Genomic DNA, 26625 nt, shown 5'->3' with positions numbered 1-26625 from the left:
CGAAATCGTGTACCATAACCAGCTCCCGCAGGAGAGTGTCCTGCACCCAATGTGACTTCAGTTTCGGACATCTGTTTTCCATGCGTTGACCTTACCAGTGAAGCTGAGGCCAGGCGGCCTCGGCATGAATATAACTTTACGGAGCGAGCAAATCATATTGCCAAGAGGCGGACTTAGGATCTGAGGGGCTGCAGTTACGAGGCTGTAGACCGGGTGCCGCAGCAGGACATGCTACTCGATATCCCAGAAGGGCGTCACCTCTGCTTCAAGAGGAATGCGATGACCAAACTTAGGCTTGAAACGATTGATACATTGCTGTTGCGTCATTGATGCCCATAGGCCCAAATGCAGCAATATTGTTGGCTCTTCTACCAAACTTCTAGGCTCTATTGCTTTGTAAATACATAAACTACCGACCTACGGGAGTAGCTTATTCGGCCTCTACTGCCATTGTCCGGCAACAGACTCGATTCAAACATCAAATGCCTGGCCCACCAGCTGCTCGCTCAAAGCCCACAGCTTCGTGGCATTATCCGGGTCCGTTGCATACTCCAGCGCCTGTTCGACCTGGCAGTCTTGAATGAACGAGCCGCTGTGCTCCCCGAGCGCCGGGTCTAGGCATGCAGCGACCAGCGGCGCGGTCCCTTGCGCGATCGTCTTGAACGCATGGTCCATGGCGAACGTCACGCTTCCGTTATTGCGCCGCGAAATCTCTTCAATTTCTGCGAACTCGTCCATAGCCAAGTGGTTTGCCAAGTTGGTCTCCAGAATGCCGCCCGGATGGACGGCGAAGGACGTGATGCCCCGGGCCCCGAACCGGCGGGCGAGCTCGACGGAAAACAGGATGTTGGCCGTCTTACTCTGCCCGTAAGCCGACCAGCGATCGTAGGCCGCTCCCTCGGAGAAGTTGTAGTCGGCGAAGCGGAAGGGGCCGACGCGGTGGCCGATGGACGTCACGTTGACGATGCGGGCGCCGGGGCCGGCGGCCACGATCTTGGGCATGAGGAGGTTGGTCAGGAGGAAGTGGCCGAGGTGGTTGGACGACAGGGTCATCTCGTACCCCTGCCGGTCTTTGGTGAAGTCCTTGATGGCCATGACGCCCGCGTTGTTGAGGACGACGTCGATCTTGGGCACCGTCGTGTCCCCGTTGATGGCCGCCGCGGCCCGGCGGACCGACCCGAAGTCGGACAGCTCGCAGGGCAGGAAGGTGACTTTGACGCCCGGGCTGGTCTTGGCCATCTCCTCTACCACCGGGTCGACCTTGGCTTTGTTCCGGCTGACGAGGAGGATGTGCGCTGGCCCTCCGCGCGAGAGGACGACGGTGGCGGCGGCGCCGAGACCGCCGGCGCTGGTGCCCGTGATGAGAAAGGTGCGGCCCTGGACCCGGTCCTTGAAAGCCTCCACGACCTCCTCACATGATGTTTCGAAGCCGAAAGGGGACATGACGATGTTGGTGTCCTGATCTTACTAGACAAGAGAGGAGGGTTATGTTTTACTTTTGCTGTGATGCTCGAGATGGGGTTCGCGCAGGGTTGGTGGACTACATCTAACTGGAATCTCAGTACTTGGCCTTATATATATATATATATATATATATCTATATATTGGATGCTCCTCTGCTCGAGGCCGCAACATTCTCAAAGGCAGTATTCTCCGTGCCTTACCTCCTGATAATGTTCGTCTTTAAGATCAACATAACCCCGAGGAGATAAATAGGAAGCATTGTTTCACGATCCGTTATCTTGCAGATCGTGGTGCATTGCATATACTTGACATCACGTCCAGCTCCGTTTATTAGAGATCTCTCGACTGACTGGCAGCAAGATTCGGCGATTAGACTGTAGTCGCCGATGAGCCTACGGGACATAAGGGAGGTATGCGCAATGTATGTCCAGGCTGGACTGGACTTAACGGATTTAGTCGATGCCTCAGGCAAGAAGTAAGCATTTGCACATGCTTCTTTGTGCCTGCAGTCAACACGGGCAGCTTTGCATATTCTCGAGATGAGCTTACGCAAGCCTGTGCAGCGTCATTTGCGTTGTACTCTTGGCATTCGGGCTCCTACAGAGGGATGACAGTACAGATTACGACGACGACGACGACGTGGGAGACGATGCTCAAAGCAGGCAGCGGTAGCATAGTCACCGGCTACGAGATGGCGTGGCCGCGTACTTGATTAAGGCAGGGAGACAAAGACCAACTGCTTGGCCTGAGGCGTTCTTGGGGCTTCCGATGCGAAGGGAAGGATGCCACGGCCGTGTTGCGAGACTCGCTTTCGCTAAATGCGTCTGTAGACAGATAAGCGACCCCGATGAAGCTAAGGAATTCGCATACGGATGGCCATTTCATTGGGCCAAGAATTGCCCTGCGTACTTACTTGTGCAGCTCAGGTCTGTTACCAGCGCGGTGTCTCTCGTGAGCTGATGGACGAATCAGCCCAAATATAGGCAGCACAGCCACTCAGAGCGTGGAATTGCAACGATACTCCTAAGACATAGGAATAGGAATAGAAGTATGGGATGATGGAGTATGCGTCTTGATCTCAATCGTCCGAACAACATTGAATGTACAGTACCTTTGAGGGCCCCGTAACGTTCCCAGTGCCTGGGCCCAACTGATGCGCTGCCCCGCCTCAGCGAGTCAACGCCTCTTCGTCCCCGGGCCCTAGTCTATCATGAGCGAGCGCTACGCCCAGTTAGCCTGGAGCTACTGGCGAGGAACCAACAAGGAACCAACAAGGAACCACCAAGGAACGTCATTTGCCAGGGTAGGCCCATCAGTTACATATCATCGCCAAACACCTCTTTCCTGAGTTCCCCAGACCTTCCCTCCACACATCTACAACATTCTTACTCCTTTCGAGCCAGGATCCAAATAAAGAAGCAAACCCCTTTGCTACAACCGTTGTATTTATTATCCCATAGTGCTGCTGCGACCTGGGTGCCGGTATATCTTGGCCTGCGCATTGCCAAAACCTCGAGACAATACCCCGCCTTCGTGGCATCGCTCGTACGCTCGTACGCGCCCGCTACGAAAACCAACCCACCTATATGCGGCACCGACCTTAGCCATGTCCGTCCTCGATGCGAAGCGTGCTGCTGCTGCTGCTGCGCGCAGTAGCTCTGAGAGGGAAAGCGGAAACAACGACAACGACGGCCAAGAACAAGACGGATCCGCCAACAAGAATGGTCCAGACGTGGCCGTGTCCGACGGCTTTCCCGAAGCCGCGATCCCGAGGCCCGAAGCCGGCATGCCTTTGCCAGAACTCCCTCAGCTGGGTGCTGAAGACGAGGTGCCGCCGGCTTATAGTGAGGTCCACGACCAGATATCGCTGCACCAGTCCGGCTTTGACGCTGGTGCTACTTTGACAGGTGACTCCATCCCGCTGCAAATGGGAACATGCGCCGTGGAGACTGACAAGATGATCGCGTGTACCTGAACAGACGATGGCCGAATCGATATCAACATCAACCAAACGAGCCGACAGCTAGCCGATATTATCGCGCCTACTCTGCGCGACCAGCTGAAACAGGATGCTCGAAGCGAGGGCCCTCTCCCGCCTGCCTATATCCCCCCGAGTCTGGGCGGTCGGCCCGGCCAGACGCCTCCACCCCGGCTCAACATCGTTATTCAGATTGTCGGGTCGCGAGGAGATGTTCAGCCGTTTGTTGCGCTGGGCCAAATACTGAAGAACACGTACGGGCACCGCGTACGCATAGCAACACACGGCACCTTCCAAAAGTTTGTGGAAGAGAACGGCCTCGAGTTCTTCTGCATCGGAGGAGACCCCGCCGAGCTTATGGCCTTCATGGTCAAGCATCCAGGGTTGATGCCGGGTTTCGACGCTGTCGCCAGCGGCGAGGTGACCAAGCGGCGTAAGGGGATTGAACAGATCGTCTACGGTTGCTGGAGGTCCTGCATCGAAGCCGGCAACGGGTTGGGCCCGGCGCCACGCTTACAACGGGGCCGCAATGTCCCGGGCGAAGGGGCTACGACGATGGTCATGGACCCCGCGAACAAGCCCTTCGTCGCGGATGCTATCATCGCCAACCCTCCCAGTTTCGCACACATACACGTAGCTGAGAAGCTTGGTATACCATTGCACCTGATGTTCACGTGGGTACTTTGCTGAACCGATTTGAACCAAGCCTAACTGACAGCGTGACAGCATGCCGTGGTCACCGACCCGAGCGTTCCCTCAGCCGCTTGCCAATATCCAGTCCACAAACACAGATCCTGTGACCACCAATTACGTCTCGTACGCGCTCGTCGAGATGATGACATGGCAAGGACTGGGCGATGTCATCAACCGATTCCGAACGAAAGTGCTGGATCTCGACCCGCTCTCATTGATATGGGCCCCTGGCGTGCTTACCCGGTTGCGCATTCCGTACACCTACTGCTGGCAAGTGTACCGGTCCCCTATTCCCAATTTTGGCTAACGGTGGCGTTTAGGTCTCCGGCTTTGATACCCAAGCCTAATGACTGGGGGAATCACATAGACATCGCAGGCTTCTTCTTCCTCAACCTGGCCTCCAACTTCACCCCGGAACCTGAGCTCGCTGCTTTCTTGGAGGCTGGCCCTCCGCCTATCTACATAGGATTTGGGTCGATTGTGGTAGATGATCCCAACGCCTTGACGCGCATGATCTTTGACGCCGTGGCCGCAACCGGCGTGAGAGCACTGGTCTCCAAGGGGTGGGGCGGCCTGGGAGCCGATTCTCTCGGCGTACCGGACAATATCTACATGCTGGGCAATGTTCCCCATGACTGGCTCTTCCAGCACGTTTCGGCCGTCTGTCACCACGGAGGAGCTGGCACAACTGCGGCCGGAATCAATGCCGGCAAACCGACGATTGTGGTGCCCTTCTTCGGCGACCAACCTTTCTGGGGTGCCATGGTAGCGAGCTGGCGCTGGCCCCGATCCTATCCCGAACAAGAGCCTCACCACGGAGAAACTGGCAGAGGCTATCAGGGTGGCCATGAAACCAGAAACGCAGGAACGCGCCAAGGAACTGGGCGAAAAGATTCGCGAGGAACAGGGCACAGATGTTGGCGGTCAGAGTTTCCACCAGCATTTGGATGTCGACAACTTGCGTTGCTCTGTCGCTCCCAGTAGGGTGGCTGTTTGGCGTGTCCGAAGAACTAAGATCCGCTTGAGCAGTCTCGCTGCGGCATGCCTTGTACAACATGGCTACCTGCAGTACTCGGATCTAAAGCTGTGAGTCTCCTTGAGTGGTTCCCACAAACCGTTACTAACTGTGACTTAGCTACCGCTCCAAGGAGTACAGCACGGAAGACGAGCCATGGGATCCCGTGTCGGCTGTGACATCTGCCCTAGTGGGAGATCTTGGTGCCATCGGATTGGCTGTGGCCGATTTCCCTCGCGATGTTTTCAACGTGGCAAAGAAAGGGGCGCAAAAAATGCCGGGGGATCCAAAGGAGAAGACTGCCGAACAGACCACAGCCAATCCACCATCGTCCGACCGCAGCGCGCCGGCCGGTTCCAACAACAATCTACCCGACACTCTTAGCTCACCGCAATCTACGGGACCCGCCAACGAGAGCACGAGCAGCCTTACTCATACAGCATCAGGCGCCTCTGGCGCCTCGGTCGTCTCGACAACAACCACGGGGTCGTCGGAACGACCCACAGCCCCCCAACAAGCTCCCGCAAAGTCCAAGCCTCAGCCCGTCGCCACCAGTACCGAATCAGATATTGATCGGGTCATGGGAGCCGGAAACAGCATCAACAACATGGTCACGGCCGGCGTCAAGACTCCCATGAACTTTTGCCTTGGCTTGGCCCGTGGTTTCCGGAATGCACCGAAGCTCTACAATGATGACACGGTGAGGCCTACGGAGAAGGTCACGGACCTATCAAGCGGAATCAAAGTCGCGAGTAAAGAGTTCGGCCTGGGATTATTTGACGGGATATCTGGGTTGGTGACGCAACCACTTCGAGGCGCCGAAAAGGAAGGGGCTGCCGGCCTTGTTAAAGGGTTCGCCAAAGGCATCGGCGGCCTACTACTAAAGCCGGCAGCTGGTAAGTTATTCTCTAATAACCTCCTTGCCCAAGTCGTCGTGCTGACATCAAGTTAGGTGCCTGGGCCATCCCCGCCTACACTATGGCTGGCCTCCACGCCGAGATCCGCAGCAAATTCGCACAGAGCGCGTATAACTACATCGTAGCATCGCGTATCTCGCAGGGAAATTTGGATTACCAAAATGCCTCCCACGAGGAGCGAGACGACGTCGAAGTGCGCTGGCTGTCTTTGAAGGATGAACTCAAAGGCTACTACCAGCTGAAACAAAAGGAGAAGGGCAAGTCACGAGATGTCGCCCAGGCGCCCGAACATGCAGCGGTGTCGACAGAGAACCTTACCCAAGAAGAGGAGCCCCAAACTGGATGGTGGCACACCAGAAATCTGTCTTTCGAGGAGAGAAAACGGTTGCAGGAACAGAAAAAGGCCTGGAAGCAGAGGCAAGCTGGTGCCACATCGTCCCGACAAGGATCTTCCGCGGCAGAGAACCTTTCACCATCAGCAAGTGGACCAACAGCCGGCGGAAGCGAGCAGGACATGGAGCAAGCGATTCAGGCAGCCGTTCGGGAGACATCGCGTGGTGACGCCCGCGAAGATGCGAGAATCGAACAGGCAATCCGGCAGAGCGTAGGAGCGTTGCGAAGTGGATCGGTATCTAGTGGTTCCACGACATCTGGACAGTCAACCGCGGCCACGTCTGTCACAGCAAACAGCTTTCCCGCCGATGTGAAGCAGCGGACACCATTCTCCCCCGAAGACTTTGGGGAAATCACCGACGAGGAGTACCAGGCATACATTGAGCAGGCCGTTCAAGCAAGCATTGCGGAACAGCAACGAAGGGCAGGGCATAGGCAGCAGCACCAGGATGAGGATGACGAAGGGTACCAGAGAGCGCTGCGGGAATCTCAAAAGGGCAGACCTGCCACCGAGGACGCTGACGAGGAGCTCAGAAAGGCTATTGAGGCTTCTCGGGCACAAGATGGGAGTAATGGCCCGCATGGAGACGACGAAGAGCTGAAGAAGGCCATTGCCGCTTCGCAGACCGACCTCCACAGGCCATCGGGAGCCAATGCTGACGAGGAGGCGCTTAAGCGGGCCATCGAAGAATCCGAGCGTGCTCACCAGGAGGAACTCAAGCGGGTAGAGGCACTGAAGAAGGAGGAGGACGTGGTTCTGGAGTACATCAAGAAGCAGAGCCTCGCGGAAGAACAGTACCGGAAGAAGGGCAAAGACAAAGTGAGCACTTCGGCAAATGATGACGAAGAGGACGAAGAGTTGAAGAGGGCGCTCGAGGAGAGCCTGCGACTCGACGGGAAGGCTGGCGAAAGCTCCGGCGCGTGAAGGCCGGGGTCTGAAGTTGACGCTAGTACCGTCAATCCTTCAGCCCACGGCGGCGACAACAACGAGCAACCAGGGCAATGATGGGTCGAGTCAGGGACGCTTTGCAATGGGGATTCGGAATGATTGAACCTTTGATTGGCACGGCTACGCAATACAATACCCTTAGAGATCATGTATACGAATTGACGATTGATGAGTACACGCACCTGAAGTTCTTTGACGGAAGAGTCTATGACGACAGAAACGCGATGGTCTATGAATCGGATGACGAATCGGATCACTTCAGCATACGCTGCCCAGTAACGACGTTCTCCCAGCCTTTGCAATTTCATAAGCAGAGACTTTGCTTCAATCTATGACCTAGGTGGAGGAATTAGGCTGTTTGGGATCCATCACTCGGCAATCTCACGACTGCCATCTGATCCCCCACGCGGACGCGGGCAGGCGCCGGATCGCCAACTGGGGCGTCCGACAGACTGGACCAGCTCCTTCTAGGCCAGTCACGATGAAGGGCACTGGCCTTTGTTCCCGGTTTATGCAGGAACAGGACAGGCCTGTCCTGGTTTGGGCCGGGAAATGCTCGAGATACCCATGCTTCGAGGTCCCGATAGCAATAAGCTTAATACCCAATCTGAAGATCGGGCCTTTCATTTCTTTTTGGCAGCATGTCTTCGGATTTTCGAGTCCGGCTGCTCGCGTGGACTGGCCCGTGCATCTCTTTTCCAGGAGGCTTTCATGACGGCTAGATGAATCATGACTAACGGCTGAGCTACCCAGCTTTCGACTAAGCACTCGGCTCGACCGCATGGCGTCACTGGGTCTTTGTGAGCATCCCGATCCTCCCTCTGTCATCGTGAGCTGGGCGCGGCAGCGCAGAAGAAGCAACTTCACTTCATTGTACGCTTGCGTACAGTCACGCAAGCACTACTAGCTAGGTGAGTACCAGAAGGGGGATATAAACCGAGCGCATCTCCCCTGGTGGTGATAATGGCTTTTGGCGTTATCATCACATCATCTCAGCAACTTGACCAGACAATTCCGCACACAAAACACGCCTACATCTCCTGACCACCAAAACAACTCACACAATGTCTTCCTACGATAACGAAGCTCCTTCCGGCGAGGTCGCCGACAACTCGTACGTGAGCCGTTCCGGCCACAAGAACGAGCCTCTTAACGTGGTCAGCGACCAGGAGCGCGTTGAGGACCCCATCGACGCTGACAAGGCCGACAGCGACGAGCAGCTCGGTAAGTGTTTCTTCCCCTCGGCAGAATGTATCTTCGACCACACATAAGCTGTGCCAATGATGGCTAATCATTGTCTGAACTAGTCCGCGACGATACCGAGGCCATTGACCGTAGCAACATCCTCGACGAGCGCACCCGTGGTGCTGCCAAGCCCAAGGGCACTTATGCGGAGCCCGGTGATGAGGAGGGTTTGCCGGCCAACGATGGAACGAGCTCAGCGTGATGTTTCTCAATAGACTTACGGAACAATGTAAGACGTAGCGGCGCGGATCTGGTAGTCGAATATTTTTGAGAGCGATGATATTGCGGCTGAGCATAATTGCCGTTGGGAATATAATAGTCAGTTTAATGCAGACGTACCTTACAGGAACTTCTGCGATCGTCCTGAATATCATTCTTCGTGGGCGAAGTGTTATATCACTTGTTTATGATGGGTCGTTTCGTCACTTGCCAATACATATCCAGTTACATCTGACTGGTAATTGGGAGAGTTTAGTGAATTAACATATCCCGGAACATGCCATACACCGTGTGACACCCTGCATGCGACATGGGATGATAAAATGTGTACCCACGACTCGTACCCACAGCGGCATTGTCGGCAACGCGGGGAGGTCTTGTTGGGTGAAGATGCGAGCTGTATTTCCAAAAGCCACTGGCCGTGGCGAGCCGTACAGTCCAGCGAGCACTTGATGTGTTTTTACTTGCACACGAGCTGGTAGGGAGCCTCACCTCACACATTCCTCGGTCCGCTTCCGGTTAACCTACCGAATAGTGCAGCGACAACAACCGGTCAGCGAGCCGGTAGGTGAGCGAGCCCCCATCCAGGATTCCGGTAACGGGTAAGGGGGTTGCCTCCAAGGATGAAGTGAGTGGTGAGGGTATATACATATTGATGTCGAAGAAGATGGTGCCCGCGGTCGGTCTACTGCAGCTACCCCGCATGGGAGTTGCAGGGGAATTCTCCATTCTCCACCGCTGGCTCCCTTTCCCGGGCCCGAACCGTTCCAACCAAGGCCGCTTTCCCCTCACTCCTCCGCACCATCGAGAGCTTGGAGTTTAGGCTGAATGCCAGTGTGGGAGCGGCTTCGCGTCATAGACTGACAAACGTTCTATCCGCTCGCGGGAATGACCCGCTCCGAACATCGTGACATGGAAGAGCTCACTGGAATCACCGGGGACACAATGGGGACGCAATGGGCTTATTCTCGCCTGAACTCGCTCTCTGCTGTCCTGGGGCCGGATGGCCGGGCTTGGCTGACAAGATAAACCTTGGGCGAATCCAAGAATTCCAGCAAATACTCGGCAACCTGCGTCGGCCATGGCGCCGGTGATTGGTTTGAACTGCGCCGGAAGATTCACTAGATCCACGGGTAGCATGCATTGCAACAGCCTAGCTTTCTTGCTGGGGTAGGTAGCAAGTTGGGGAACGGCTGGTCCTGCGCTTTCGCTCCTCCAGCTATGCCCGCACTGCCATGATCTTGCAGGAAACGGCTCACCGTCGGCTGGAGAGAGAGAGAGAGCCCAGCATGTATAAATGCAGTGCTTCGGCCGCCCACACGTAGAAAGTTCCCAGCCCAGGCAGCCTACAGTCACCGAGGCGAGGATACATCACAACTCTGCAAACATGGCTCTCCAGCTCCTGTCCACTGTAGGCCTCCTGGCCTCCGGCGCTGCTGCCGCCGGTCATCTGTTCCCGGGCTGCCAGACTGACCTTCTCTCCAAAAATGACGTCTGTAACACCAAGGCTTCAGTGACAGACCGGGCCAAGGCCCTCGTGGCCGCCCTCACCATCGAGGAGAAGATCGCGCTCACCGGAAGCACCTCCCCCGGCGTTCCTCGCCTTGGAATCCCCAGCTACGAATGGTGGCGTAAGTCTTCGGTCTCCCTCATCAAGGTTGCTGGGTCCCACACGCTAACGCACTTGACCAACAGAGGAGGCCCTTCACGGCGTGGCTTCTTCGCCTGGAGTCACCTTCAACGAATCCGGCGACTACTCCTATGCCACCTCGTTCCCTCAACCCATCCTCATGGGGGCGGCCTTCGACGACAACTTGATCAAGGCCGTCGCCACCGTCATCAGTACCGAGGCGCGCGCCTTCAACAACGCCAACCGGTCCGGGTTGGACTACTGGACACCCAACATCAACCCCTATCGGGACCCCCGCTGGGGACGCGGACAGGAGACCCCCGGCGAGGACACGTTCCACATCAAGTCCTACGTCAAGTCTCTCATCGAGGGCCTCCAAGGGAGCGACCCGGACTACCTCAAGGTGGTAGCTACCTGCAAGGTGAGTTTTCCCGAGTCGTATACCCATGAAACACTGAGTCGATGATATCGACTGACACGAGTGCCTGTAGCACTTCGTCGGCTACGACCTTGAGAACTGGGGCGGCAACGAGCGGTACGGGTTTGATGCCATCATCAACCCCCAGGAGCTGAGCGAGTACTACATGCAACCCTTCCAGACGTGCGCCCGTGACGCCAAGGTCGCCTCCATCATGTGCTCCTACAACGCACTGAACGGCGTGCCGACCTGTGCCGACTCGTACATCTTGCAGGACGTGCTGCGAGACCACTGGAACTGGACCGACGACGGCTTTTACGTCACCTCCGACTGCGATTCCATCCAGAACGTCTTCTTGCCCCACAACTATACCGACACTCGCGAAGAGGCCGCCGCTGGCTCCTTGGTCGCCGGAACCGACCTCGACTGTGGCCAATATTATCAAACCCACCTGCCGGCCGCCTACGAGCAGGGCCTCTTTGACGACGCCGCCATCGACCAGGCTCTAGTGCGTCTCTACTCTGCGCAGATCCGACTGGGCATGTTCGACCCCGCCGACAACCAGGCCTACCGTGCCCTCACCTTTGGCGACGTCAACACCCCCGACTCTCAAGCACTCGCCCTTAAAGCCGCCGAGGAGGGCATCGTCCTCATCAAGAACGACGGTATCCTGCCCCTCCAGACAAAGGGCCGCAACATGACCATTGCCGTGATTGGCCCCTGGGCGAACGCGACCACGACCATGCAGGGCAACTACGCCGGCATCGCCCCCTACCTTCGCTCTCCTTACTTGGCCGCCAAGGATCTGTCCGGTGTCAATGCCATATACGCCGGCTCGCCCGGTGACCCGACCACAGACGGCTACCCGGCTGCTATCAAGGCCGCGAAGGACGCGGATGTCATCATCTACGCCGACGGCGCCAACAGCGCCGAGGAGCAGGACCGCAACCTGATCCGCTGGTCTGGCGAGCGCCAGGACATCATGACGCTGCTCGCGGGCTACGGCAAGCCTTTCATCCTGCTGCAGATGGGCGACCAGCTCGACGACACGCCCTTCCTCCACCACGAGAACGTCTCGGCTATCCTCTGGGCCGGCTTCCCCGGTCAGTCCGGTGGCGACGCCATCATGAACATCATCACGGGCAAAACGGCGCCCGCCGGTCGCATGCCCGTGACGCAGTACCCGGCGCACTATGTCAACGACGTGCCCATGACCGACATGAACCTCCGGCCCAACGCGACGTCGGGCAACCCAGGCCGCACCTACATGTGGTACAACGAGTCGGTCGTGGACTTCGGTTTCGGCATGCACTACACCAACTTCACGGTGACGTTCGCCAACGGCAGCGACGACGACACCTCCTCGTGGGACATCCAATCGCTGGCGCAGGGCTGTGCCGAGACCTACAAGGATCTCTGCGCGTTCCAGAGCGTGGGCGTCTCGGTCGAAAACAAGGGCTCGGTCAAATCAGACTTCGTCACGCTCGGCTTCGTGGCAGGCGAGCACGGCCCGGCGCCCCACCCGATCAAGCAGCTCGTCGCGTACGAGCGCCTCTTCGCGGTCGAGGCCGGCGTCACCGCCACGGCGCACCTCAACCTCACCCTCGGGAGCCTCGCGCGTCATGACGACATGGGCAACCTGGTGCTCTACCCGGGCGACTACAGCCTGCTCGTCGACGTGCCGACGCAGGCTATGTGGAACTTCACCTTAACGGGCGATGAGGCCACGTTGGAGGAGTGGCCGCAGGCTCCTGCGCGGCAGTGAGTCGGTATGTGTGGGGGAAAAGAAGGAGGGGGCGATAGAGTGGGCGGGAGGGGAGAGTTATAGTAAATAATGTCTATATTTGCCGCGGCTTCTCGTATATATGAAAGATGATTGAAATGACGTTTTCATTGACTATGTGCTTGTACCTCCCGTTATCGGGTGTATCGTGATGCGGTGTGCCATTCAGCACCGATCGGAGAGAGCGCCCGCAACTGTGTCTCGTTGCATTACCTTTTCTAGAGAACACGGGATATCAAAGGGTTTTCGTCGGGTGGGCTGGTTCATCATCGACGATGAGTTCTGTGTTGCGATATTCGCGCAAAACGCAAAGTCGCCTTAACCGCTCCTTCCATACTGATCGGCCGAGGTTGCTGTTACTCCAATTGTCGTAAGTTGGTTGGGAGACTTTGCATGCGCTACGCATACGTTGCATGGAGGTGGGAATTTCTGAACACGATCTCCTGGTCAAATTGGGAAGCTGGTTTCGCTCTTTGGATCTGAATTCTGAAGTTGAGTCCGGTTTTCAATGCTGCGCTGACCATCCCCCGGCATATTTGATCATACGTCTGGTCGCGTCTCGTCCCGGCTCGCCTGGCTGCTTGTGGGAGATTGGATGGCTGGGTTGGTTCCATTTGGATTTTGGCCACCACGCGACGATACCGGCGCGCTCCGACCCGCCGAGAGTGGTCGGCTCAGTGGTCGGCTGCCTGCTGTTCGGGTAAGCGTACGTCGATTCTTGCTCTTCGTTTTGCCCCTGTTTGTATAGCGATTAGTTCCATGGTGAGACCAGCAGATACCGAAAAGACAACATGATGTGTCTGAGATGCTGTAAAGGTCGCGAGAATCCCAAGCTTGCATCGGTCGCGATGGTCCGTCATTGATAAAACCTGCGACGACGGAGGCTAGTCACGTTTGTTGGCTGGTTTGGCCCCACCAGGAGCCAGTTTTTGATCCTCTCGCAACTTTGTCGTCCCCACGCTGGCTGGCTGCTGAGCCGCAACCCAGTAAGCGGGAATAAGATTCGGCTTCAGATGTTCATTGCGGCGAAACCTGTTTGTCAAGCGCAATGGTCTGATTGGCCAATGCCATGGCCGTATCTGCGGATCATGCTGGCCCAAGCCCAAGCAAAAGCTTTTTGGTGGGCACTAACGGCTTCTGTCATGTCCTTTCTGAGTCAGGCCCAGCCTGCAGATACATAGAGCGAGACGAGACGACGGCGTCACCGCGCGCCCATCTCTAGCCATCTCACCATCCATTGGTCTGCCCTGGCTAAAAGGGAAGAGGCTACATGTGGAATGGCCTCGCCTCCATAAAAAATCATAGCAGACTTGCAGGGCAATAGATAGTGAAATGATTTTTCCTCCCGCGCCTTCTGTCCTCCTTTCCCCATACTGCCTGGTGGTTCGTGCGATGCAAATTTTCGTTCAACTTATGGAGCCACCCACCGAGGAGCGTCTTTTCCTCTGCCATGGTCGGTAAGGGCTGCTCTATTCGGCCTGGATCTGGCGACTGGGTCTGGGGGACCACCAAGTAAAGCAAGCAGCCAGCATGACTCTACTGAACCGAACATCGCACGGTTTCTGTCTCTTTAATAAAAGCCCGTGGTCGCATTTGCTTCTCTTTCCCCCCTTATTCTCGTTCTTGCTCTCTGTTCTTGGCACTTCTCTCGTAATAGAATATACCTCCAGCACGCAGAAAGGTACCAACAAGGGACACAGTACCTCGGCCCCCCTGCTCTGGTTCCCTCTAGCATCGCCAAAACCTTAACCACCTTGACGGCCCACTGACTTTTTGTCTTTGTGTGTCTGCGCGTGAGAAGGAGTAGCTTTCGCCTCAACTCTTCTTCTTCCTCCTCTCCCTTCCGGGTTTGACATGGCTATAATGAGCAGCGAAAAAGAGTCGACGAACAAGGACGCCGAAGTCAAGCTCCCCCACCATGAGGGCACAAATTCGCTCAGCGGCTCCGGCAAGGATGTCGAGGCCGGCGGCGCTGAGCTCAAGCGTGGGATGCAGTCCCATCATCTGCAGTTCCTCGCCATCGGTGGCACTATAGGCACCGGCCTGTTTCTGGGAAGCGGCAAGGCCATCAACACGGCGGGACCCGTCAGCACCCTCATCGCCTTCATCTTCGTTGGCGTCATCGTCTTCTCCGTCATGACGAGTCTGGGCGAGATGGCCTCCTTTATCCCCGTGCCCGGCTCCTTCACCGTCTACGCCTCCCGCTTCGTCGACCCCTCGCTCGGCTTCGCCATGGGCTGGATCTACTGGTTTAGCTGGTCCATCACCTTCGCCCTCGAGTTGACCGCTGCCGGCCTCATCATTCAGTATTGGGACGCTAGCCTTAGCATTGCCATCTTTATCACCATTTTCTGGGTCGTCTTTACTGCTATTAACTTCCTGCCCATCCGTTGGTACGGCGAGTTCGAAATGTGGTTTTCGAGCATTAAAGTTGTGACTATTGTTGGCTTCATCATTTTTGCTATCTGCATTAACGCTGGCGCCGGCGATCAGGGGTATATCGGCTTCCACAACTGGGTCCATCCGGGCCCCTTTACCGAGTACCTCGTGCCGGGTGCCACCGGAAAGTTTGTCGGGTTCTGGTCCGTTTTGGTGACGGCCGGATTCAGCTACCAGGGTGCCGAGCTCGTCGGTGTCGGTGCCGGTGAGACGGCCGACCCCGCCAAGGCCGTCCCCTCGGCTATCCGCTGGACCTTCTGGGGCATCCTGTCGCTCTTCGTCTCGACCATCTTCTTCGTCGGCCTCCTCGTGCCCTCCGACAACCCGGACCTGAACCTCGGCAAGACCGACGCCTCCGCGTCGCCTCTCGTCATCGCCGCCAAGCTGGCAGGCGTCAAGGTCCTGCCCGACATCATCAACGCGGTCCTCCTCACGGCCGTGCTCTCCGCCGCCAACTCTAACGTGTACTCGGGCAGCCGTATCCTCGTCGCCCTTACTAACGAGGGCCACGCGCCTGCCTTCGTCCGACGCACCAACAAGATCGGCACCCCCTACGTCGCCGTGGGCATGACCTCAGCCATCGGCCTCCTCGCGTACATGAACCTCTCCGAGAGCGGAGGCGACGTCTTCAACTGGCTGCTCAACGTCACTGCCATTGCCGGCTTCATCACCTGGTCATGCATCTGCATCTGCCACCTGCGCTTCATGAAGGCCCTCGCGCACAAGGGGACCTCGCGGGCCATCCTGCCGTACCGCGCGCCTCTGCAGCCGTACCTGACGTGGTTCGGATTGTTCTTCTGCGTGCTCATCCTGATCACGAACGGCTTCACGGCCTTTATCAACGAGTTCAGCATCAGCGATTTCTTCGCGGCGTACATCAGTCTGATTCTGTTCGTCGTCCTGTTCGTAGGGCACAAGCTCATCAAGCGAACCAAGGCGGTGAAGCTGGCGGATGTCGATATCATGTCGGGGCGGGTGCAATGAAAATGCGTGTACGAGTAGTAGTCGAGCGGTTTTAATGTGTAATGTAAGAAAGAACCAAGCCATAAACCTGGGTGCCTGTTTGGATGAGATCTTTGGTGATGCGTGTTGCCCGGCTTGATGTGGGAAATCATGGGGGTTTGTCTGTGCTTGCTTTGTCAAGTAAACCGCTGTCTGTTCCACCTGCAGCGATCACCAGTAGCACCTTCCGCTGCCAGCACCAGCACGTGCAAAGTCTGGCACTGCTAAGGGCAACGATTGGCTCCAAAATCCGTACCAAAAGGCAAGGACCACTATAGCAGACAGAGCACATGCCTCTGATCAATCTTCTTCTTTTACGGCACTTCTAATGGCCAAAGAACATCGCCGCAGCCATTTTACGGAAGGTGGTGCCCACTTATCTCGATTTGAGGAATTGGTCGGATTCCGGTCGTATTAAGTAAGCTTACTAACTGTTAAATAAGGTGGTTGGCACTGTCAGATGGGAAGTAGCGGTACATTGCCCGCTCTTACCGATAAATAGCCGAATTAGTTTTATAAGTATAGATTTGTATTAAAATAATTAGATTAAATTAAATATATATAAGCTATAACGTGGTTTATTATTACGCGACGTATATTATTTAGCGACGTACTTTAATTTAATTTTAATATAATTAAACTTTAACGCGTAATATTTTTATAATTATAATACTTAATTAATTTTAAAAAGATCGGATAGTTTTAATAATTTAAGCGATACGAAACGAACCGAATTAAATAAATTAAAGAGTAGTAATAAAAGTTTAATATAGTTTACTACTACGCGACGCATATTACTTAACGATATACTTTTTCCACTTCTCGACCTTTTTATATAGTATATTTATTTAAAAGAAATCGAGTTATTTATTAAAGCTTTTATAAACTATATTATTAAGCTTAAGTTCTTTATCGCTTTTAAAGCTGCGTATTTTATTATTTTTACGAAAACTAATATTAAATTTAAATTTAATATATTTAGTTTAATATTTTATAATCTTAATAAAGTAATTAATAAGCTAAGTATACGTTTCCGGATATTTATATTTAACTTATCCCGTTTAAAGACGGTTAATATTTATAACCTTTAAACGCTATTTAACTTTTAATAAATAACTAAGTACTTTATTTATATTAAAAAAAGGGTATTTATTTATTAAGAAAGCTCTCCGACGCCGATTTTAAATACGGTAAATTAAATAACGAAAAGTATAATTAAAATGGCCTATAAAAAACCTTTATACGCGATAAAATATATATATTAAAGGAGGTTAATTTAATACTTTTTAAGCGCCGAAGAATTAAAAAAGTCGCGAGTTTAATTTAAAAAAGCCCTTATTATTAAAGAATCTTAATAATTATAAAATAAAAAAATAAAAAGAAAACGTTTAGCGTTTAATAAAAATAAAAAGAAAACGTTTAGCGTTTAATAAAAATAAAAATAAAGGTTCGTTAAAGCGAAAAGCGATTAATAAAAAACGCTATAATATTTACAACGAAATAAGTTATAATACACGAATATATAAAAAAGATATAAAATTAAATAAGGAATTAAATAACGAATAGTTTTAATTAATTTTAAGTGTTATAAATAAATTAATTTATATAAAAGGGTTAAAAAGTAAAAAAAGTGCGTCGCTAAGTAATATACGTCGCGTAGTAGTAAACCACGTTATATTTACGCCGATCTATAAAATAAAAGTATATATATGTAATGAAATCAATGAATTTAACGGCGTTAGTATTATTATTTTAATCTTTTTTCCCTTAGTTAATAAGGGGGAGTTAATGAGGGGGTTAATGAGCTTACATTTACATAGCATGCTATATACTATAGCTTCGGGGGTTCTTTTATTACTTTATCTATCGTTCGCATCTACCAAGCAAATTGTATCACCAGCGCGTGGCAAATAGTATCCTGGCCTATATCCTGGCCAAGCGAGACGTATGCCCAAATGGCCAAATGGCCCGGGACAATCCAGAGATATCAAAGTACATTACAGGCTTCATCTCGTTCTTCCTCAAACTCTTCTCCAGAACCCGGTTCATCCAAGTCCTCAATCTCATCCATCTCGGAGGCAGAATCGTCGCTGACGGTGGGCTCGGCTGAGGGTGCTGCTTCAACACTAGCTTCAGAGAAGAAGGCATGCTCCTTTGTCAGCTGTCGACCTTGGCACAGATAGCCCATAGGCGTGTGAAGGATATTATGACCGCGTCGACGAAATGCCAGCCAGTCCAGGAGAAACCCTCGAGGGTCGTCGGCTGAGAACTGAACATGTTCCTGGCATCCTTTCTCTTTGTTGCCGCCAGCCTGGAGCTGTTGGGCGGTCGCAGCCCAGGACTCAAAGTCTAGGTAGAGCCGGCCCGCGAAGATGCCCACCTCCAAAGGAAGCCAAGCAGGAAATTCGTAACCAGAAGGAAGGGTTGGTATAGTAAAAGTTCATACGCCCTAACGTCTCCATATCCTTAGTGACAGGTGCTGCATAGGTGAGCAAATACACCTTCGGGTGCACCTGACCCCTGAGAGAGCTCAGCAGGCGCTCCGCCTCCTCGCGTATGATCACTATGCCTGTCTCGCCGGACGGGCTCCAGAGAATCCACTCAACAGGACGCTGCGGCCAAAAACAAAGCGATTGATTAGAACTCGTACACGGAGAAAATGTTATCGAGCCACTTACCATGAAACTGTCATTTCGCTGACCCAGGACGACGTCGATTGTCTTTTCGAACTCTGTTGAGACAAAAAGCCTTGTTGATGCTTGTGATATCCGATGTTTTGCCCCAATCTCGGTCTCGCCAGCAACAGTAAATGCATGTCTGAAAGAAGACCGGGGGCGTAACTTTCCAGAAGCCACGAACTCGTGAAGGTCTTGGTGAAGACCAGGGAACACAAGCGCCTTGTATTCAACAGGCTCGTGGGTGTTACGCACCTCTTCGACTTGAAACTCAACTTCTCGCTCCTGTTCAACTTCGCCCAAGACATCGAGACCGCTAGAAGCATTGGCTGATGTGCGCTTTGCGTGGAGGTCTGCAGCAATATCATTCAATTTCTGTGAAGAACTCTTGATAATTGCTTCCTCAGAATAGGGTGCTGTTTCAGCAGCAGTAGAAGACCGAGTGCCATACATTTCTTCGAGTGTCTGACGTTCGGGCTGCTCCAAGACACTGAGGTACTCAATCCTCTGCTGCTTGTCCTCGAGGAAACCCTTGTTGCGGTATGCTGAATCCATACGATGACAGAAGTCTTGTCCTTGGGCGAAGAAGAGCCCCCGAAGCTGCTCATTGGTGGCACAGGTTTGTTCGAGGAGCCAGTAGACAACATCAGCTGAGTTGATGTTCTGTTTGCTGTCCTTCTGGCAGACGTCTTGAATACTGAGGTATACTTCAGGTGGTGCAACAAACAGAGGCGATTGTGTTGTCTTTAGTTGTCGTAGACGCATCGCAGCTGCAATACCTTGTCAGTATATATTCAGTACGTAGGTAGTGGTCGTCCGAGCTTACCTTGAACTGTAGAATCTTTGGTTTGTCCAAGTGATAACGTAAGAGCACCCTTTGCTAATGGCGGGAATTTCATGTCGGTGCCTCTGGTATGGGCTTGGTCAAGATATACAACACAGTCTTTCAGCTTATCTGCAAATGATGTTGCAAGAAGCGGAGCATCTGCTTTCCTGTTCTCTCTGTATGTGACCCAAGCTCGGTTGTCGTCCCTGAAATAAACCGCGGCCTTTGCTTTCTTGTCAACTCCCAACCACTGCCTTGCAACGGTTTTGTTATCCATATCTAGTATGTATGCCCCTGCGTCAATAAGGACTCGAATCTCTTTGTCGTAGATTGCCTGTAACAATTGCTGTTCTGCCCATGCTTTTTTAGTCTTTGTGCACATGGCCGTTACATACTCTCCCTTTCCTGACCGTAGTAGGTAGGTCAAGACCTCGGCGTTTGTGTGATGGAGTGCAGGGAGGTCCTTCTGATGAATAGTCAATGGAAGCATCCATTTATTGCCGTTTGTTCCGCTGAAACTGCTAGATCTCTGATGATTGCCTGTGGGCGAGAATTGCGGCAAATCCCATCCTGATGCTTGGAGTTTGACAGAAAACTGCCTCGCATGATTGGGAAATACAAAATTGTTCATGAAATGATCTAGCACGTTTCTGCTGTAACGCAAATATCGCCAAAGAGCTCTCATTTGCTTCTCGTCTTCCGAGTTTATGTTGTTGACGTTTCGAAGCGTTTCTGGGACACCCCGGCAGCCTTCTGTCCATCGGTCGAACTCGGCAGCAGGATCGTCTGAATCCAGAACCAGTTGTAGACCCTGCATCATCTGTGCCAAGTTGACTCCTGTGTAGTAATAAGATAGGCAATTCAGAATGATTGCAGCGTCTGGATGACCAAACTCAGCCTGAGGGTGCGGGATGCCTTCGGCTTCAAATGGAACCGCAATCGGATCACTAGATTCGTGAAGACCGTACTGCACATTCCATCTTTTCTTTAGGCAGGAAACCAGAATGTTGTTCCTCAGCAGGCCTCTCAAGAGATGGAGACATCTGAAAGCTATTTGCGGCTCGGTGAAAACACCGCGATACTTCCAGTATATGGTCTGAGGCAAAAACTGCACTAGACAGCACCTCTGCGACGTCCACTGGCGTATTGGAGTTGGTATGGCCCGAGAACCGGAGCCCAAGAACTTTTCCAGTTGCAATTTGCTGTGTTATCAGAGTTCTAAGATATTCAGCCTGAACATTCAGGAAATGCACTGTAGGATAAGTGTCTCCTCGTCGAATGAAAGTAATACCCTTTAGAAGCCTATGTTCCACATAGATTAGCTGTTCTTCAACAAGGTCGAGGATGCTTTGGGCGATTAACCAGCGATGTGGATGGCCATCCAGTGCTTCCTGGCTACCACTGGGATAGATGAGCTGTGTCTTTACGGCCAATGTGAAATCAGACTCGTCCAACACGTCGCGACAATGCTTTGACATCCATCCTTGAATAGCAACCAATCCTGACGCTGTAGTCAATTTGCAGCCTCTCAACTTTTGCAAACCACTCAACTTGAAGGAAAGAACGGATTCTGGAGTAGTGATCATAATACCCCGTGACACCATCACCCGTTTGTGGAGTCCCTCGTATAAGGTGACCATATGCGGCGAAGTTGGCGTACGTCGGGTAAAGGGTATATGCATGATTGGACGGCCAACTAGAACGCCGATTCTCGATTGCATTATCTGTGCTGTCTGTAACAAGAGCGCCTTTGGGACGATGAGGCGTGCTTGGAAAGCTTTGCAAGGCGACGACATAGCTTATTTTGGAGTAGCACCGTCGACTCTGCATTCAGCTTACTCGCACAATCGTCGAGAAGATGGGCAAGCAACATCGCAATCAGCACTTTGTAGCATGCCTGTCCTTCATCATCACCAAGTCGAATCTTGAGGAATCTGGGAATGGAAACCCGAAGAAGCAGCCAAAAGGGTAGCCTCCTCCATGGCAATTCAGCGTTGTCAAGGTTCACATCATCGCGAACCCGTTTCTGAAGCCGGGGGGCATCATAGGATACCCCCACTGCCTCCAGTAAAGACATGAGCATTTGCGATAGCAAAGCAGGGTCGACGGTAGAACGTGGCTCGATAACAGAAACGCCGGCCTTCTCAACCTTTGCTGTAAGGGACTGAAGGCTCTCGAGGCTTGCTTGTTCGAGAAAGAGAGATAAGCTTTCTTGGAAACCAATTGTTTAGAAATCTCTGGTCGAATTATCGGCCGAACGGCCTGGGAAATCCCATTGGAGAGAATCCTCTGCAGTAAGTACTTGAGACGGAGGCGACGATACCTCAAAGGACTCGAATATGATTCGGTCTTCACCAGCACTGCAGGATACAAAGTTGGTAATCAGACCAAATGCGATGGCATATAAATATAGGACTTACGAAAAATGGCGTCGTATGACGAGTGCCGCATTTTGCTGTACGACGTACAAAATCAATATGTGCTCATTGTCGAGTCTCTTGAAGGCTTGCGCCAGCTCGTCCTTGTCCAATCGACCCTGGTTGAGTTGTCGGCAAATCTGGAGCGACTTTGCAACAGCGTCCCAGGTGCCCTCCAGCTCGGGACCTGTGATGTTGCGCAGGCAATGGCATGCTTCAAGCAGTCTTCTTAGGATATCGTTCTGGATCGAATCCAGGTCATTGTCTTGACCTCCTGGTACCTTTGGTGGAAGGACCAGGTGGCTGTAGACAGCTTCTAGAGAGGCCACCAGGAAAGCGGGTAGCAATCAACAGCCTCTCTAGCATAATATGAACTCGTCTGAACCTTGGGTGTGTGTTGGTAGAAAGTGGGCAAGGAAGTAGGTCTAGCTCATATTGACAAGGAAGATTGTTGGCGGTGGAAAAGTTGAACGCAATGCAACGAGGTGGGAATGGGGCAGTGAATACAAAGTCAAGATGAGGATGAATCAGCACTTGCAGGTGACATGTAGGAGAAGGTCTGCAGGTAGTGGTGGGGTCCAGATCCATTTACCAGATGGGCAGCAATCTTGAATGTTGAAGAAGTCGGATGCATGGTACCTAAGGTAAGTACCTACCTAGTGTCTGGAGATTGGCCCAAGGCAGTAAACACTGCCAAAATACGCAATAGGTGGGCACCGGGTGTTGTGAAAGTGACTGAAGGCCCGAAGACTTTCAGGACACACTGCCATGATCCAGAAGCAATTTCTGAGCCAAACCAAACTACATACATTGGAAGTTCTTTTGGGTTCATGAACGAATACGTTTTGGCAGAAACTATTGAACAATCTATGGGTAGCGCGTCGTATTTTTGACTGGAATTTATATCAAAACACGGCCGTGTGGATCACACTGATGATGAAAAGAAGAATAGGCCTGACTGGACTGAAGTTGCAGACGCATCCCAGAATTAGGTTCTGTGATGTCGCCTTGTTTGCTTTAGGTCCATTCAGCAAGTTCCAAGTAGGAATTAGTCAAGTCTTGCTAATAACCACGACCGCACTAGAAACAAGAGCCTTGGGTTGTCTTCCGGCCCTTGGTCGAGGTGGGAGAGTAAAGGCAGTCGATGAAGACTGAGATCACTGGTCTGGTTTACCGCCGAAGTGTCTTCGTACGTTTTGCGACTGTTGATACTTACGACGACAACACCGCAGCCATCGGCTCCGGATGGGTAGTCACATGTTGATAGAGGCGCCTTGCCTAACATCATGGGTGCCGTGTAGTCAGCAGATCACCGGCTCGAATATGACACAATGGCATACAAGAGTCGGACAGGTAATACACCTAGCTAGATAGGAGCATTGCGGGAGGAGTTGGGGGAATTAGGGTATAATTTAATACCTTCTTTTTGAGTCGATGTGTGTTGAGTTTGCTTGGTTTTGAGTCACTTGCTTCTGCTGGCCTGTGCTGGTTTGAGTCGAACAGCAAGAGAACAAAAAATACCATTGCGGGAGAGAAATGGCAGACCTACTGATGTCGTCAATGACGTATGAGATATGTATAGGGATGTAATACTCTAATGTCATAATATTTGCATCAATTGCCCAAGTTGTGGTTCGCCAGTGGGATCGTCGTGATGGCTTGAAAGAGCAGCTATTGGATCTATGGTAATAATGGTTTGCCATAAACATGCACTAAGGCCCGCAGCCCGCAGCCCGCAGCCCGCAGCCCGCAGCCCGAGCCGCAAGCGCCGGTCGCATAAGCGGAGCCCCATGCCCGACCGACCCTCTGGGACAGTAGCGTATGTCGGTGCCGGAATAAATAGTGGATGCAAATTGGTTGTCACTTGTCCTGCAATCGATCCAGTAAAATCCCTAGTGGGATCGCACCACGCACCACGTTTACTCACTTATGCACATCGGTTATTACATGTGTTTACTCCATGTACTGTCGTTCGTCTCATGTTCGAAGCAGACTAATACCCGCCGGTCATCCCACTGTAGCCAACGCCTTACCAGCGGATGTTCCCGTTCAACAATCTCGGTCGCACGTGAGGGATCAGGCGTTGGTCCCGTCCAAACGTTTCCTATTCATGACTACCTACCTAGGCACATACTGCCATTCGCATCCCAAACCACGCGGGGCTTAGTTCAGGCTGATAGGGTCAATGTTGCCGCGTTTCTTTCGATAGTAGCCCCATGAATGGAGAAAGAGCAGCAGCAGCAGCAGCAGCAGCAGCGGATCGCCGGAAATCCACAGGAAGCAAATGTGTCCCGATGCATGCATGTGTCCTACGCGACGATGCGCCGCCTCCCGTGGCTGCGGCTAGTGGATGCCGATTGTTGTGGGCTGTGCAATTTGAGGATCTGGGGGTGACGGGAGCCGCCAAGAGGCCAAGCACCCCATTTGGGATCATTTGGATGGCACTCGGCAGAGTCGGCACACCATGTATCAGTCTGACAAGGGTTAGATGGAGGCGCAGAGCCCGTCAGCGAGACGCGCCCAGGCGACCCAAGCATGCCGAGTGACGATGCAGCCAATCACGCCCCGGCAGCAGGAACAGTTGTGGCTCGGAATTGCGCGGCCTCTGGTCTCGGCGGTCATATTGAGTTTCCAAAATGCACCCTTCGCCGTTCCCATGCCTCCCAGGCCTCCCAGGCCACTCTCGGCCTCCCGGGCTGCTGGGGGGGCCTTTTTTGTTTTCTGCGCGGCCACTACTTCGCCCGCTCGCTGCCCGCGTTTTCCCATCTGTCCCCTCTTGATATTGTCCCCCAAAGCCCCAGCTCCACTGTCCCGATTGAACCCTTATTTCTACCGACTCTTCTTGACATACATAACTTTCGCCGGCGTTTCCTCTGTCAGACAGTCTTCGCGACCAAGCACCGCCACAAACCAGCCAAACAAAAAGTCCACCGATCTCAAACCGCCGTCGGTTCTGAGTTCCTGCAACATACATCTTCACTTTCCACGCATCGAAAGTTTAAGCGAAAGCGCGTTTGCGATCTAAAAAAGACCATCCACCTGTCCAACTATCGGCATCATGTCTCAGCAGGGCTATTATCAGCAGGGCCCTCCCCTCAAGGATACGCCCAAGGGTTCGTGTGCCCCCTCTCGCGCTTCAATGATAGCAGTGACCAGGTGTATGTGAAGGGCCCTTAAGCTAATTGTTCCACAGTCCCTATCCTCCTCCTCAGCAGCCGGTATGTTGAACCATCGCCTTGCGACCTCGCCATCTACGTCCCCCCCCTCTTATAAATGTCGTCTTCTCTCGCTTGGGAAGGGACCGATGGTGTTGTTCTGCCGGGCGCCTCGAGCCGCGAACTCGACCAATCTGTCTCGGTTCGCGGTCGCCGCGCTTACAATCATGTCTGACTTGTGATGTCCCAGATGTACTACCAGCAACAACCTCCGCCACCCCAGCAGCAAGAAAAGAGCCATGGCTGCCTCTACGGATGGTGAGTCCCCACCCAGCCCATCTCCGATCCATCATGCCTTCGGAGCGGTCGCATAGTCCTGTAACTAACATCTGCTCTACGATTGTAGTCTCGCGACATTGTGCTGCTGTTGGCTCTGCGGCGAATCGTGTGAATGCTGTCTAGAATGTTGCGACTGTTGTTAAGGCAAACCGAAGCGAGGGAGAACCTGTGGTGTCGGCGACTTGAGGGCATGCTCAGCCCGCAGTCGACCCCCTTTCGTTATTGGCGGACGACAACAAGCGCATCGAGATTCGCAGCTGTGAGATATTGGCATGAGGTCGGAGGGAGATGAACGAAACGACCATTGGTTGCATTGTTGGGTTATTTCATTATGGGTATCATACGAGGGCACGACCTCTTTCCTACTAGTGTTCAATAAGAGACTTATCATTGGACTCGCCTTTCTCACTGCGTGCCTTCGTTGACCTCCTAGCCGCCTCGTACCCAGATGTACTTCGTGTTAGACAAAAGTTTCAACCCCCCTTAAATTGTACCCTGCTCATATCAGGACGATCCGATTAGAGGGGCATAGATGTGATGTGGCTTGAAACTATAACGCGCTACGGCGACAAAGGAACCAATGAGGAAAAGACAGATCCAGCATGGACTGGCGCCACCCGAGCTCTAAGTCAACGTCGCCTCATATAGTAGATCAAGGCAAACGTCCCCAAGTCCTTGCTACTATACAACAAGAAATCCCCGAAACTTCTACAACCCGTGGTGTTCTGGTCCATGACTGCACTCCGGGCGCTTCCCTTGCACCTGGCTACCGACGCGCCTCTCCCAGCTCAACAGGGAGAGCCTCCAATCGCCGCTGCCGAGCTCCATATTGAATCCGCACGACCAGCCGGGCCCCCGAGCCACGCGCGAGTTGTCCGTCTCATTGTCGGCTTCGTGCGGGCCCGGGCTCGTCAAGAGATCCCACTCCTCCTGGTCGGTCTTTTCATTGCTGATGTCGGTAGCCGGTGCGCCGTCCCCGCCGGCCACGGCTTGCCCTCGGCGTTTTGCCGTGGCTGGTTCGGCGGGTTCGGTCCGGGTTTCGCCGCCACCACCACGGGCTTGAGATGA

The 26625-nt window shown here is 53.1% G+C and overlaps 8 protein-coding genes across 8 annotated transcripts; 6 read left to right on the top strand and 2 right to left on the bottom strand.

Annotated features, from left to right (window-relative positions):
• Positions 1 to 471: 471 nt before the first annotated feature.
• On the bottom strand, positions 472 to 1443 carry PG986_001614 (short-chain dehydrogenase; the record flags this gene model as incomplete). The annotated part of the gene is made up of 1 exon (XM_066837836.1): positions 472 to 1443. One exon carries the CDS (start codon positions 1441 to 1443, stop codon positions 472 to 474), a length of 972 nt encoding a protein of 323 aa, XP_066706729.1.
• Positions 1444 to 3070: 1627 nt separating this feature from the next.
• Positions 3071 to 7385, top strand: PG986_001613 (Sterol 3-beta-glucosyltransferase; the record flags this gene model as incomplete). The annotated part of the gene is made up of 7 exons (XM_066837835.1): positions 3071 to 3371; positions 3444 to 4116; positions 4169 to 4411; positions 4456 to 4900; positions 4941 to 5221; positions 5271 to 6046; positions 6103 to 7385. 7 exons carry the CDS (start codon positions 3071 to 3073, stop codon positions 7383 to 7385), a joined length of 4002 nt encoding a protein of 1333 aa, XP_066706728.1.
• A 1088-nt stretch (positions 7386 to 8473) lies between these two features.
• PG986_001612 (uncharacterized protein) lies at positions 8474 to 8856 on the top strand (the record flags this gene model as incomplete). The annotated part of the gene is made up of 2 exons (XM_066837834.1): positions 8474 to 8633; positions 8717 to 8856. 2 exons carry the CDS (start codon positions 8474 to 8476, stop codon positions 8854 to 8856), a joined length of 300 nt encoding a protein of 99 aa, XP_066706727.1.
• Positions 8857 to 10260: 1404 nt separating this feature from the next.
• PG986_001611 (uncharacterized protein) lies at positions 10261 to 12686 on the top strand (the record flags this gene model as incomplete). The annotated part of the gene is made up of 3 exons (XM_066837833.1): positions 10261 to 10504; positions 10569 to 10924; positions 10995 to 12686. 3 exons carry the CDS (start codon positions 10261 to 10263, stop codon positions 12684 to 12686), a joined length of 2292 nt encoding a protein of 763 aa, XP_066706726.1.
• Positions 12687 to 14567: 1881 nt separating this feature from the next.
• Positions 14568 to 16127, top strand: PG986_001610 (uncharacterized protein; the record flags this gene model as incomplete). The annotated part of the gene is made up of 1 exon (XM_066837832.1): positions 14568 to 16127. The coding sequence occupies one exon, from the start codon at positions 14568 to 14570 to the stop codon at positions 16125 to 16127; it is 1560 nt and encodes a 519-aa protein (XP_066706725.1).
• A 2005-nt stretch (positions 16128 to 18132) lies between these two features.
• On the bottom strand, positions 18133 to 22697 carry PG986_001609 (uncharacterized protein; the record flags this gene model as incomplete). The annotated part of the gene is made up of 8 exons (XM_066837831.1): positions 18133 to 18462; positions 18824 to 19590; positions 19647 to 20593; positions 20817 to 21153; positions 21486 to 21857; positions 21906 to 22006; positions 22067 to 22305; positions 22656 to 22697. The coding sequence occupies 8 exons, from the start codon at positions 22695 to 22697 to the stop codon at positions 18133 to 18135; spliced, it is 3135 nt and encodes a 1044-aa protein (XP_066706724.1).
• A 2424-nt stretch (positions 22698 to 25121) lies between these two features.
• Positions 25122 to 25680, top strand: PG986_001608 (uncharacterized protein; the record flags this gene model as incomplete). The annotated part of the gene is made up of 4 exons (XM_066837830.1): positions 25122 to 25176; positions 25257 to 25281; positions 25469 to 25536; positions 25625 to 25680. 4 exons carry the CDS (start codon positions 25122 to 25124, stop codon positions 25678 to 25680), a joined length of 204 nt encoding a protein of 67 aa, XP_066706723.1.
• Positions 25681 to 26289: 609 nt separating this feature from the next.
• On the top strand, positions 26290 to 26625 carry PG986_001607 (uncharacterized protein; the record flags this gene model as incomplete). Its single annotated transcript, XM_066837829.1, has 1 exon — positions 26290 to 26625. The coding sequence occupies one exon, from the start codon at positions 26290 to 26292 to the stop codon at positions 26623 to 26625; it is 336 nt and encodes a 111-aa protein (XP_066706722.1).

Source organism: Apiospora aurea (assembly GCF_038362705.1).
Source record: "Apiospora aurea strain CBS 24483 chromosome Unknown utg000001l_segment0_segment0, whole genome shotgun sequence".
Taxonomy (NCBI): Eukaryota; Fungi; Ascomycota; class Sordariomycetes; order Amphisphaeriales; family Apiosporaceae; genus Apiospora; species Apiospora aurea.
This window is presented reverse-complemented; position numbering and strand designations above follow the sequence as displayed.